The sequence below is a fragment of the Pristiophorus japonicus genome, chromosome 16, assembly GCF_044704955.1.
Source record: "Pristiophorus japonicus isolate sPriJap1 chromosome 16, sPriJap1.hap1, whole genome shotgun sequence".
Classification (NCBI taxonomy): domain Eukaryota; kingdom Metazoa; phylum Chordata; class Chondrichthyes; family Pristiophoridae; genus Pristiophorus; species Pristiophorus japonicus.
The window spans coordinates 18,046,624-18,060,565 of record NC_091992.1 but is presented as its reverse complement, the minus strand read 5'-3'; the positions used below and the strand labels follow the sequence as shown (position 1 = coordinate 18,060,565).

General features: G+C 41.8%; 1 protein-coding gene across 6 annotated transcripts in view; it reads right to left on the bottom strand.

The window, feature by feature from the left end:
* Nucleotides 1-13,942, bottom strand: part of synrg (synergin, gamma) — a 117,405-nt gene that overhangs the window by 16,982 nt on the left and 86,481 nt on the right. For all 6 annotated transcript variants that reach the window (XM_070857061.1, XM_070857062.1, XM_070857064.1 and 3 more), the window contains one exon: nt 5,765-5,913. In XM_070857061.1, the coding sequence (XP_070713162.1) occupies nt 5,765-5,913 (149 nt within the window). The remainder of the gene's footprint in view (nt 1-5,764; nt 5,914-13,942) is intronic.

Genomic DNA, 13,942 nt, shown 5'->3' with positions numbered 1-13,942 from the left:
AATGCAGTTGGCTTCCATTTAAAAAAAACTAATTGTGAAAGTGATCCACAATACAACGTTTTAGTAAAGATTGCCAAATCACCAAGTTGGAAGGTCCAGCTAGCCAGATTGGATAGCTGACTACAATATACCCAATTATGTTTTATAAATACATAAAGAGCAAGAGGATAACTAAAGAAAGAGTAGGGTCTATTGGAGGCCAAAAAGGAAGCTTGTGTGTGGAGACGGAAGACATGGGTATGGTTCTTAATTAATACTTTGTGTCTGTCTTCACAAAAGAGAGGGATGATGATAGGCATTGTAATTAAAGGAGGAGAAGTATAAAATATTAGATGCCATAAACAGTGAGAGAGGAAGTATTAAGGGGTTTAGCATCTTTGAAAAATCTCCAGGCCCGGATGAAATGTATTCCAAGTCTAACCTCAGTGGTGGGCAAATTGTTGGAAACAATTCTGAGGAACGGTATTAATCGTCATTTAGAAAGACACAGATTAATCAAGGACAGTCAGCATGGATTTGTTAAGGGAAGGTTGTATTTGACTAAATTAATTTTTTTGAGGTGGCAACAAGGAGGGTTGATGAGGGTAGTGCATTTGATACAGTCTATATGGATTTTAGCAAGGCTTTTGATAAGGTCTCACATGGCAGATTGGTCAGAAAAGTAAAAGCCCGTGGGATCCAAGGGAAAGTGGCAAGTTGGATACAAAATTGGCTCAGTGGCAGGAAGCAAAGGTCGACGGGTGTTTTTGTGACTGAGAAGCTGTTTCCAGTGGAGTTCCACAGGGCTCAGTACTCGGCCCTTTGCTTTTTGTGGTGTACATCAACGATTTAGACTTCAATGTAGGGAGCATGATTAAGAAGTTTGCAGATGATACAAAAAATGACCGTGTGGTTGATAGTGAAAAAGAAAGCTGTAGATTGCAGGAAGATATCAATGGACTGGTCCAGGTAGGCAGAAAAGTGGCAAATGGAATTCAATCAGGAGAAGTGTGAGGTAATGCATTTGGGGAGGGCTAACAAGGCAAGGGAATACACAATAAATAGGAGGATACTTAGAAGAGTGGAGGAACAGAGGGACCTTGGAGTGCATGTCCACAGATCTGGAAGGTAGCAGGACAGGTATATAAGGTGGTTAAGACATCGGGGATACTTTCCTTTATTAGCCAAGGCACAGAATACAAGAGTAGAGAGATTATGCTTGGACTGTACAAAACACTAGTTAGGCCACAGCTGGAGTACTGTGTACAGTGCACCACATTACAAGAAATATATGATTGTATGAGAGAATGTACAGAGGAGATTTACGAGGATGTTGCCAGGACTGGAGAATTTTAGCTATGAGGAAAAATTGGACAGGTTAGGGTTGTTTTCTTTGGAACAGAGGAGACTGAGGGGTGATCTGATTGAGGTGTATAAATTATGAGGGGCCTAGATAGAGTGGATAAGAAGGACCTATTTCCCCGAGCAGAGAGATCAATAACCAGGGAGCATAGATTTAAAGTAATTAATAGAAGGATTAGAGGAGAGCCGAGGAGAATGTTTTCACCCAGAGGGTGGTGGGGGCCTGGAACTCAGCCTGAAAGGGTGCTAGAGGCAAAAACCTTCACCACATTTAAAAAGTACTTGGATAGGCACTTGCCAAGTGCCGTAACCTACAAGGCTACGGGCTAAGAGCTGGAAAGTGGGATTAGGCTCGGTAGCTCTTTTTTGGCCGGCACAGGCACGACGGGTCAAATGGCCTCCTTCTGTGCTGTAAATTTCTATGAAATCAATTTACAGTGCAACTTCATTAACAGTCAGAATACTGATATAAAAATGATGTAACTATGAAATAGACATATAGCTAGATAGAGATATAACTAGATAGATAGAGCTAGGTAGAGACAGATACAGATAGATAGATAGATAGATAAAGATAGGTAATATGTAAGAGTAGAGTTTCCACTTTGGACGCAATCGGTGATTCTGGTGCAATTTGGCCCGTTTTGAAAACTGCCCCCCACCCCCCCATTTCCACTCAAACAAATGATTGCATATCTCCGAACGCAAAATCTACCATGAACCAGCGCAATTGGGCAGCGTTTTAAAATGTAATTAAAAAAAAAAAAATTTGCTTTGAAAAATATTCCTTGATATAATTAAGAGTGGTAAAGTTTGATGACTACAGCTGAAAATGGATTTGTCACAAAAAATAAACATTTTAACAAGTGTCAATCCACCACCAGTGAATAACCGAATTTTAAATGACTTTTAAAAAATATACAATATTTTCTAATTAGATAGTCAGTTCCTTAGTCAATTAAAAAAAAATGATGACTATACCTATTGGTGTCCTTGCACCCAAAAGATCCAGCTTAATTTTTGGAGCCTCCTTGAAGGCCTGCAAACGAGCACAATTAGTGGAAACTCTCAATGGTGATTAATTCACCCAGGGGGCGTGGCAAATTTTGTGGGCGGGGCCTGCTTCTAGCGTGTTGTTTTTAAAAACCAGCACAAAAGATTGCGGAAACTAGGATTGTGCTGAATGCAACTTGCGCTTAAAATTCCACGATCTTTTTGCGCCGGTTATGCCGATATCGGGAGAATTGCATCCCAAAAAACAACGCAATGGAGCGGAAACTCCAAGGTACATTATATATAAACTAGATTGTCCTTGGTTCTGCAACCATTTTCTTTCGCTGTACTGGGGCGAAGTGACTTTGGACAGTTCAAAGCTGAAATCCTAGAACAGTAGACCAAGAAACAGCAAAACTATCCCTCGTACGAACCTTTACTGGATACTGCAGCTTTATAGTTATTTCAGAGATGATGAGACAATTATAGCTTTTGTCAAAATGTGTCAATTTGGTTACGCTTTGAATTCCCAAGTTATGGTGTTTGTGACGTGTAAAAGCAAGATTACTTCAAGTTGGACAGTTGCAACAATCATTTTCACCATTTATGTTCTCCAAGGCTATTTCAATGATTGGATCTTTAAGCAGCAATCACACAGAATGATGGAGCATAAACACCACCACTGTAGAAAATGGTCCATTAAGCTTTAAAGTCACCGAAGTAAAGAAATTGATTCTGGATATAGAATCAAAATTAATGTGCACTGGAAGATAACAGCATCTGAAAACGCATTGTAGTTTGAGGAAAATGCGATTTTCTTTTGCTGGTGTAGTTTTTGGGCTCTGATTTTGACATGTATATATATATATATCATACAGGCATGTGTTTATAATGCATATAAATAGCTTGACATTGATAAAATTATGAATCATTATACTGTTTCTTTTTGAAGTTGGTAACTGTAAGCATCAGGACATTGTCAATAATGCTGGCTTTTTTAACCTGCATGATCAAAGGATGGAGAAACAAATAAGTTTGATTGAATGGCAGGTGCTTTTCTTTGATTTAAAGAATTGGCTTGCGTCATTGTAAAACAATGTTTGATGCAGATGTGCAAAATGTTCACACCTCAGTCACGACTGCACTTCTGTAAATTAAGCTTTGCATTTCAGTATTCGTGTAATGAAACTGCGTTAAATTCGGTAAGCAAGTGGGGTAGTATCTAGTCCTCAAATACCCACCTCTCCAAGGGGAACAGTATAAAAAAGATGCAGTTTCCAGATAGTATGTTTACATGAACAGCTGTTAGACCGCCAAAAGAGAAGATGGCACTAAAAAGCCCAAAGCTATAATCACTATCATTTTCCTTGAATTAACATAACACATAGGTGCTGGTGTCAATGTAATGCTAACACAAAGTATTATTTTGTGAGCAAAGACTAAAACGATAAATGCTTTACTTACCTTCTGTATCATCCCAAAGTAATGCAATTATAGAAAGAAAGCTCCGTGAATGCAAGATATTTTGATTCTTTACTACAATGCATCTTCAACTATTACTATTTTAAAACCGCTCAAGATTTCTTTGATTACTTGTTCACAGCCACTGTCTCAATTTCATGGGGAAAAAACCCATTCTCTAGCTTTTCACCTCAACAATAAAGCTGAAACCAAGCTTATAGCATCAAAGCAAAGCAAAAGAGAAAGTTCCAACTTGTTTTATGTTCATGAAGAATGTGGATGGCAAAACAACAAAACTTGTGGAAAGAGTTTTACTGTAGATCTCAAAATCTAGTGGATTGGGAAATGATCTCCCATAAGGGAAGCAGAGATCATTCTACCAGCTGATTAGTTTCTTTACCTTATCGACACTGGGATGGGAGATGAGGTCTAAGGGACAAATTCCAGTTTAAGGGACAGCTAATGTGCACTTAGGATTTGTGTTTCCCCCCACAAAACTCCTTGCAATGATGCCCATATTCCATTGCTGTAAATGATACTATAAATGGTAAACCTTCATCACCCAGACAACTGAGGAATTATTGGAGGCATTAATTTGCAACACTTAAAGCTCTGATTGGACCGGCTTGATGACAAGGCCTTACTGCTGATTGGTCCTCTTGGAGGATAAGACACACCCGGCAGTTTCTCTTTGCACAGTGTAATTCGAGCCATTCTGACTGCCGACTCCAGACAGCACAGAGCTCACTTTGAACAGACAGGGCTCACTCTCACGGGTTAACACCTTCTCCCAGCCCCCACCCAAGTTCCTGACATCCTTCCCGCCCCCCCCCCCCCCCCTCCAGCCCAAATGCCTTCCCCCCAGCACAAGTTCCTGACCTCCCCCTCAACCCTCCCCCCGCCCAAGTTCCTGACCTTCACCCCCTGCCCAAATTCCTCCCCCACAGATTCATGACCTACTCCCCCCAACAAGTTCCTGACATTCTCCTCTATCCCCACCCCCCGCCCTGCCATAGATGTGGCAGTGTGTGTGAGTCACAGATTGTTAACAGGTTTATTGGGTATGAAGTGAATAGTGAGTGTTGTAACTTCCGGATTTCGTCCAGTTTTACCATCTGGATCACGTTCTCGCTCTCAACCCTCCTTTTAGACCAGGATCACGTTCTTTCACCGTCCCCACTGTGCTCGTTAACCCCCACCACCAAGTTCCTGACCACCTCTCTCCACCCCCTCTCCCCCGATCTCCCTTTCCTGAGCCTGATCCCCTTCTCCCCCCCCCCACCCCCTGATCTCCCCCTCTCTCGCCGTCTCTGTCTCTCTCTCTCTCTTGCTCTCCCTTCCCCACTTTCCCTCCGTCCATCTCTTTCTCTCTCTTTCCCTCCGTCTCTCTGTCTCCCTCTCCCATATCCCTCGTTTCTTTCTCTCTCTCCCCCCGATACTCCGTCTCTCCCCTTTCGATCCAAGCTTCTCCGGGGCCTTGATACCCGAAGCTGAACAAAGCGTGGATCATGTTGCACTGTACATGTGCGGCTGGGCAGAAGGGCACAAAAATGTTTATGCGGATAATCACTTTGGGAATTATTTTAAGGACTCTTGCCGAGTCAAACAAAATGACTCCTGCAATCCACTCTTTGAAAGCTAAATTTCATTCTTGCTCTAATCAGATCACGTGCATACATATATTTACTCATTTCACAATACTCCCAGCTTTTCAAATATCCTGAGAAACAAAGCTCTAAATCTGAGCTTAGAATGGAATAGCAGGTTGGGTTTAACCAAAGCTCTCTATTTGGATAGAGCATCATGTCTTCAAAATAATCTTGTACAATGAACAGCATAATCTCCACTTTTTGCCAGAGAGATTTCCAATCTGAATATCAAAGCTGCAGAGCGACATATAATGGAAGCTTAAAAACTTCTCCTCCAGGGAGGAAGCAGAATTCAGTTCAGAAGCCAGTGGCAGCCTTACCGTGAGGGGAGTGAGAGACATGAATATCATCAGGCTACTCCAGATCTTCTCTATTTCCTTCATCAGTAGCTGGAGTTTCTCATTGCACACTGCTGTTGCTTTAATTCCAAGCTCAACACGTTTGGTTACTCTATACACCTCAATCACCCCTGTTAAAATAAAACAAAGTGTTCACTTGTGCGTAAAATCTACCTCCAAAAGGACTAATAATGAAAAAATGTTGAGCAGTTAATTAATTTAAAAAAAAAATTAATGCTAATTTTTACTATAGTGAAAAAGTTAATTTTATAATTTCTTCCCTCCTAACAGTCTCCTGATCTACTTTACATTGATCAATGCTGACAAGTCTACAGGAACCTAGACGTTGAGATCGCCATAGAATTATTTTTAGAAGAGCAAAGAAATATTAAGGCTCCAGTTAATATTTTTAGCAACACTCACTATTGGGAGGAATATAATATTTTTAGGTTCCTCTCTCTAGGTGGGGCATAATAGCTCTGAATAAACAAAACAGACTGATCAAAAGGATGCCGGGGATGAAGGGGTTAAGCTTATGAGGATTGTCAGTGAAGGGAGCACTTGCCGATTGTTAAGACAGGATATTACAGTAACCAGCTGGTCTTGCAGACTCCATATGTGCTTTCTTCAGATTCAGTTATTCCCTGGCTGCCCAGACACATGCCCAGCAATGGACAGCTGTTGTCTTTCTCTGCAAGAATTAGGTCTGCATTCTCTTACACTGATAAGATAGAGGGGAGGAGAGATTTGATAGCTGTTCAAAATAGTAAAAGGAATAGACATGGTAAACGAAGATAGATCATTTTCACCAGTAAGTTAACAAGGAAATTACACATTAAATGGTGGGACATTGAGAAGTGTAGAGGAACAAAGGAACCTGGGAGTGCATGTCCACAGATCCCTGAAGGTAGCAGGCCAGGTGGATAAGGTGGTTAAGAAGGCATACGGAATGCTTGCCTTTATTAGCCGAGGCATAGAATATAAAAGAGCAGGTGGGTTATGCTTGAACTGTATAAAACACTGGTTAGGCCACAACTGGAGTACTGCATGCAGTTCTGGTCACCGCATTACAGGAAGGACGTGATTGCACTGGAGAGGGTACAGAGGAGATTTACGAGGATGTTACCGGGAGTGGAGAATCTTAGTTATGAGGACAGATTGAATATGCTGGGTTTGTTTTCCTTGCAACAGAGGTGGCTAAGGGGAGACCTCATTGAAGTGTATAAAATTAAGAGGGGCCCAAATACAATGGATAGAAAGGGCCCATTTCCCTTAGCAGAGGGGTCAACAACCAGGGGGCATAAATTTAAAGTAATTGGTCGAAGGTTTAGAGGGGATTTGAGGGGAAACTTCTTCATGCAGAGGGTTGTGGGTGTCTGGAACGCACTGCCTGAAAGGGTGGTAGAGGCAGAAACCCTCACATTTAAAAAGTACTTGGATGTGCACCTGAAGTGCCGTAACCTGCAGGGTTACAGGCCTAGAGCTGGAAAGTGGGATTAGGCTGAATAGCCTCTTGTTGACCGGCACGGAAACAATAGGCCAAAATGGCCTCCTTCTGTGCTGTAAACTTCCATGATTCTATGATTAACCAAAGACGGGGCTACGATCACAAGGTACGCAAAAGTGGAGATTGGAAGAAACTTTATTCGTACACGGAGTTACTGGCATGTGGAACGCTTTGACACAAGTGGAGATCGATGCTAAATCGATGATAGCATTCAAAAATGTAAAGATGAATATAAAAGGGTATGGGGAAGAAAACAGGAAAATGGGACTGTGGAAATTTAGCCTCCAAGAGCAACCTAAATTCAACACAGGCAAAAAGGGCCCAATGGCCTCCTCCTGTGTTAAAACTTCTATAAATATAGGAGCGAAACCCGAGGACTGGAGTTCAGCAAATGTTACTGCAAATTTTTTTTTTAAAAATCACTCAGAATTACACAATTAGTAGAACAGAGTATTATTGATGGTCATCTGAATGATCTAATAAATGGTCAACATGGTTTTATAGAAATATTAAATCATGCCTAATGATTTGGCAAACTTGCTGAAAATCACAGGGCAGTTGTTGGGGATAGTCTGCTTGTAGATGTGAGTCAGTCCCTTCAGTTTGCTCTCTCACCAGCATTTTTATTTTAATCAACAGTCTGTTTTAAAGTAGTGGCAATCTGCACCTCTCAGCCACCTAACAATGAAGCACGTTTCCACCTAATTACTCCAACAGCTAGTCTTGGAGTGGGCAAGCACTCCACAAAATGAAGGTCTGAATTTAAGCGTCAGTGAGCGGAGCACTTGCTGATTGTACAAGTCAGGGTGTTGCAGGCACATGGCCACGAACAACTAACAGACAAGTGTTGCTTTTCTCTGCAGCTGTATTGTGTCTCTGCGTTGATAACTTGCGTTGCTCCGTGGTAGCCTAGATGCGGGAGAACTTCAGGAACCTCTTCGCAGCTTTCAAGAGTTTTTTAGATGCTCAAACGATCACTCGTCTGCAAGCGGAGCTGGTTACTGTAACAATTGGTTTTACAGTCAGCTCACTGACACTAATTCGACTCCGTATCAAACAGTGCCGGTGGGCTGAGTGGCTGGCGACAGCTGTTACAGTAACCAGGTAGAAAATTCCATTATTCTTAAACAGCCTGAGAGACAGAACGCTTTGAATCATGCCGCTGATTAAAACTGAAGTGCGCGTGACAGGAGAAACTGACAGGGAAAGTTGTGCTATACAGTGGCCTTGAAGTGGCATGACACATTGTGACAAATCACTTGCCCTAGACATGCCTCACCAATCGACAGACATATTCGGGGGGAGTGAAGTAGACTAGCGAGACAAATGCTTTGAGATGGCATTCGACAATTCTGATGTGAAACTTGCAAAGTAAATTTGAGGGTCATAGAACGGCAAATGAGCTGTTTTGATAATTGGTCTGAGCAGTAGAAAGTCAACGATAAATGGAAAAAGCTCCAGTTGGGGCAGTAACAACTGGAATTCTGAGGGGTCTATTCAGGGGCCATTGCTGTTTTACACTATTCATTATCATAGAATCATAGAAAGTTACAGCAGGGAAGGAGGCCATTTCGGCCCATTGTGTCCCCGCCGGCCAACCAAGAGCTATCCAGCCTAATTCCACTTTCCAGCTCTTGGTCCGTAGCCCTGTAGGTTACAGCACTTTAAGTGCACATCCAAGTATCTTTTAAATGTGGTGAGGGTTTCTGCCTCGACCACCCTTTCAAGCAGTGAGTTCTAGACCCCCCTCTGGGTGAAGAAATTTCCCCTCATATCTCCTCTAAACCTCCCCCCAGTTACTTTAAATCTATGCCGCATGGCTGTTGACCCCCTCTGCCAAGGAAAACAGATCCTTCCTGTCCAATCTATACACCTCAATCAGATCACCTCTTAGCCTCCTCTGTTCCAAAGAAAACAGACCCAACATCTCCAATCTTTCCTCATAGCCAAAATTCTCCAGTCCAGGCAACATTCTTGTAAATCTCCTCTACACTCTTTCCAGTGCAATCACATATTTCCTGTAATATGGTGACCAGAACTGCACACAGTACTCCAGCTGCGGCCCAACCAGTGTTTTATACAGTTCAAGCATAACCTCCTTGTTCTTGTGTTCCATGCCTCGACTTAGAAAAGCAAGTAAGTATTCCATATGCCTTCTTAACCACCTTATCTACCTGGCCTGCTACCTTCAGGGATCTGTGGAACTGCTCTCCAAGGTCCCTTTGTTCCTGTACACTTTTCAGTATTGTACCATTTAATGTGTATTCCCTTGCCTTGTTAGACCTCCCCAAATGCATTACCTCACACTTATCCAGATTGAATTCCATTTGCCACTGTTCTGCCCACCTGACCAGTACATTGCTATCTTCCTGCAGTCCGCAGCTTCTACATTATCAACCACACAGCCTATTTTAGTGTCATCTGCAAATTTCTTAATTATACCTCCAACATTTAAGTCCAAGTCATTGATTATACCACAAAAAGCAAGGGACTCAGCACTGAGCCTTGCGGAACGCCACTGGATACAGCCTTCCAGTTACAAAAACATCCATCACCCTTTGCTTCCTGCCTCTGACCTAATTTTGGATCCAACTTGCCTCTTTGCCCTGGATCCCATGGGCTATTACTTTCGTGACAAGTCTACCATGCTTTGCTAAAATCCATATGCACTACATCATACTAACTGCCCTCATCGGCCCTCCTGGTTACCTCCTCGAAAAATGTAATCAAGTTAGTCAGACACGACCTTCCCTTGACAAATCCACACCAACTGTCTTTGATTAATCCCTGTCTTTCCAAATAAAGATTTATCCTGTCCTTCAGGATTTTTTCCAATAATTTTCCCACCATCGAAGTTAGGCTGACTGGCCTGTAATTACTTGGTCATATCCCTTTCTCCATTTTTAAACAAAGGTACAACATTAGCAGCCCTCTGGCACCGCACCTGTAGCCAGAGAGGATTGGAAAATGATGGTCAGAGTTTCTGCTATTTCTTCTTTTGCTTCTCTTAACAGCCTGGCATACATTTCATCCGGGCCTTGGGATTTATCCACTTTCAAAGCTGCTAAGCCCCTTAATACTTTCTCCCTCACTATATTTATCTTGTCTAATATTTCACACTCCTCCTCCCCCCATTGCAAAGTCTGCATCGCTCTTCTCTTTTATGAAAACTGATGCAAAGTATTAATTAAGAATCCTACCCACGTCTTTCGCCTCCACACACAGATTTCCTTTATGGTCTCTAATAGGCCCCACTTTTTCTCTAGTTATCCTCTTGCTATTAATGTATTTATAAAACATCTTTGGGTTTTCCCTGATTTTACTTGCCAACATTCTTTCATGCTCTCTCTTTGCTTTCCTGATATTTTTTTTAATTACACCCCTGCACTTCCTATACTCTAGAGTTTCTGCAGTGTTGAGTTCCTGGTATCTGTCATAAGTTTCCCTTTTTTTCTTTATCTTACTCTGTATGTCCCTTGACATCCAGGGGGCTCTATATTTGTTAGCCCCACCCTTTTTTTAAAAAAAAGGGAACATACTTGCTCTGTACCTTCAGGATCTCCTCCTTGAATGCCTCCTACTGTTCTGACACTGATTTACCATCAAGTAGCCATTTCCAGTCCACTTTGGCCAAATCCCATCTCAACTGAGCAAAATTGGCTTTACCCCAATTGAGAACTTTTATTCCTGGTTCCCCTTTGTCCTTTTCCATAACTACCCTAAATCTTACTGAATTATGATCACTAGCACCAAAATGCTCTCCCACTGATACCCCTTCCATCTACCCCTCTTCATTCCCCAAAACCAAATCCAGAACCGTCCCCTCCCTTGTTGGGCTTGTTACACACTGGCTAAAGAAGTTCTCCTGAATGCATTTTAGAAATTCCGCACCCTCTGTACCATTCACACTAACTTTTTCCCAGTTAATATTCGGGTAGTCGAAATCCCCCACTATTACAGCTCTATAGCTTTTGCACTTCGCAGCAATTTGCCCACATATTTGTTCTTCTTTCTCCCCTTGACTGCTTGTGGGTCTATAAGTACATGCCCAGTTGATTGCCCCTTATTTGTTCTTTAGTTCAACCCATATAGCCTTGTTTGATGACCCCTCGAACATATCATCTATTTTCACAGCTGTAAATGTTTCTTTAATCAATACTGCGACCACCCCCCTCCTTTTTAACCCCCCTCTATATCCTGTCCGAAAACCCTGTAACCAGGAATGTTGAGCTGTCATACCTGCCCTTCTTTCAGCCATGTCTCTCTAATAGCTATAATATCGTACTCCCAAGTAATCTGTGCTCTCAGCTCATCTGCCTTATTTCCTATACTCCTTGTATTGAAGTATATATCATTTAGTATTGCCATATTCCCATGTCTATTTTCCAGCCTTTGTTTCCTCTCTTCCTACTTCTCTGCTGCCCAATTCCAGCTTTGCTTCTCTCCCCACTGAATCTATTCTTTGGTTCCCATCCCACTGCCAAGCTAGTTTAAACCCTCCCCAACAGCACTAGGAAAACCTCCGTGATGATACTGGTCCCAGCTCTGTTGAGGTGCAACCCGCCCGGCTTGTACAGGTCCCACCTCCCCCAGAAATGGTCCCAATGCTTCAGGAATCTAAAGCCCTCCCCGCCTGCACCATCTCTCCAGTCACGTATTCATCTTCTCTATCCTCTTATTTCTGTACTCACTAGCACATGGTACCGGCAGTAATCTGGAGATTACGACCTTTGAGGTCCTGCTTTTTTAATCTCTCTCCTAGCTCCCTAAATTCTGCCTGCAGGACCTCATCCCTCTTTCTGCCTATGTCATTGGTACCATATGGACCACGACCTCTGGCTGTTCTCCCTCTCCCCCAATGGAGGAAAGTACTTTGCTATTACAACGAAATTTGCTTACGGGACCAAGTTGCGCGGCCAGGTTATTGGTGTGAAGTGGTTGAGAACATTCAAAGGAACCTGGGCAAATAAAGTGGATAGGCTAAAGAATGGCAGATGAATTTTAAATGTAGAAAAATATACGGTAATGTACCATGGCACAGGAAACATGTACAGAATGAATTGGTGGCTATTAGCAAAAGTGGAAAAGGATTTTGGAGCAATTATCTGGTGAAGTGTTGTCAACCATGCTAATAAAGGACAGAGATGCATCTCAAGGGCATTTCATTAAAAGTTATTTCAACTTTGTGTAACTCAATTGTAAGGCCATTGTTCACTATTATGAGCAATCTACCTTCAAAAGAACATTGAGCAGCAAAGATAATTCACGAATTTAAACCTTTATGTTACATGGAGTGGCTTTTTGAAATGAGCTTGTTTTCATTGTGGAAAAGATAATTAAGAGGGGACATGATTCTAGTCTTTAAAATGTAACAAAGCATTAAGATGGAAGTTACTTAACTTAAACTATTATTACAGAACTGCAGGACACAAGAACAACATTAATCAGCCTTGAGCAAAAGTATTTACCGAAAGAAATTCTTTCTGCCCATAGTGGATGATCTGTGAAACAGAATATTAGCCTAGCCTAAATTATTAAACTGTAGTCACCGGATGCATTTCACAGGTCACATTTCCTTGGTTTCACCAGCACAGAAACTCATTATGTTTCATTGAATATATAATCCGTCTGCAACTACACTTATTTTTAGTTCTGCTTTTAAACAGATATTTATCCAACTACTTTTTTTAAATATAAAAGTTAATCAACTAGAATTAACTGACCTGCTCAGAGTCTGTTTCACAGTGAGAGAATGGGTGTCCAAACTTATGTCTTAGGGGTTGAATAAGTGTGCAACATGGCGCCTCAGTGGGACCACTCAAAGTTTAGCGTCATGTTCTCAATAATTCGCATATTACTTAAGCTAATTCCTGCTAATTCAGCCACCAATGAAAAATGGGCACTAAAAAACAGTGAATAAGAAATACAAGTGCAAACAGGACTAAGCTGCCTGGGTTTCCAAGGCCAGATTTCCAGGGTGGGGGCTGCCAGTTGGACACCTCTGTCTTAGAGGGTCAAAGAGAAATGTTGCAGTCCATTATATTTTGTGTCATAAGTTTTCTATATTTGTAGCGATGCAGAAAATAGTAAATTAAGCTGTAAATGCTTCCACTTAGTAGCATTGTGTGTGCACATTGTATTATTGGTAGCATAGATGGCACAGTATTTAATATCCGTAATAATCATAGTGACTGTTTGTGGCTACCATGTTTACAAATCTTAGTCAAAAGGACATGATTGTACTATGTGTTAAAAAAAATCTGTTAGAAGGAAGAGGTTTGATGGGTCCAATGGCCATTTCTAATTTTACATTTATGTATAAGATTGTGCTTTACAGTTACAATAAGTACGGTGATGCATTTATCATGGATTGTTTCAACCTATTATCAATATCTTCACAGATCAGGAATCTCTATAACTGTTTAATTATTCACCAACAGGTATCCTCAAAATTCCTGAGGCATTGGGACCATTTCTGGGGGAGGTGGGACCTGTACAAGCCGGGTGGGTTGCACCTCAACAGAGCTGGGACCAATATGCTCACGGAGGTTTTCCTAGTGCTGTTGGGGAGGGTTTAAACTAGCTTGGCAGTGGGATGGGAACCAGAGAATAGATTCAGTGGGGAGAGAAGCAAAGCTGGAATTGGGCAGCAG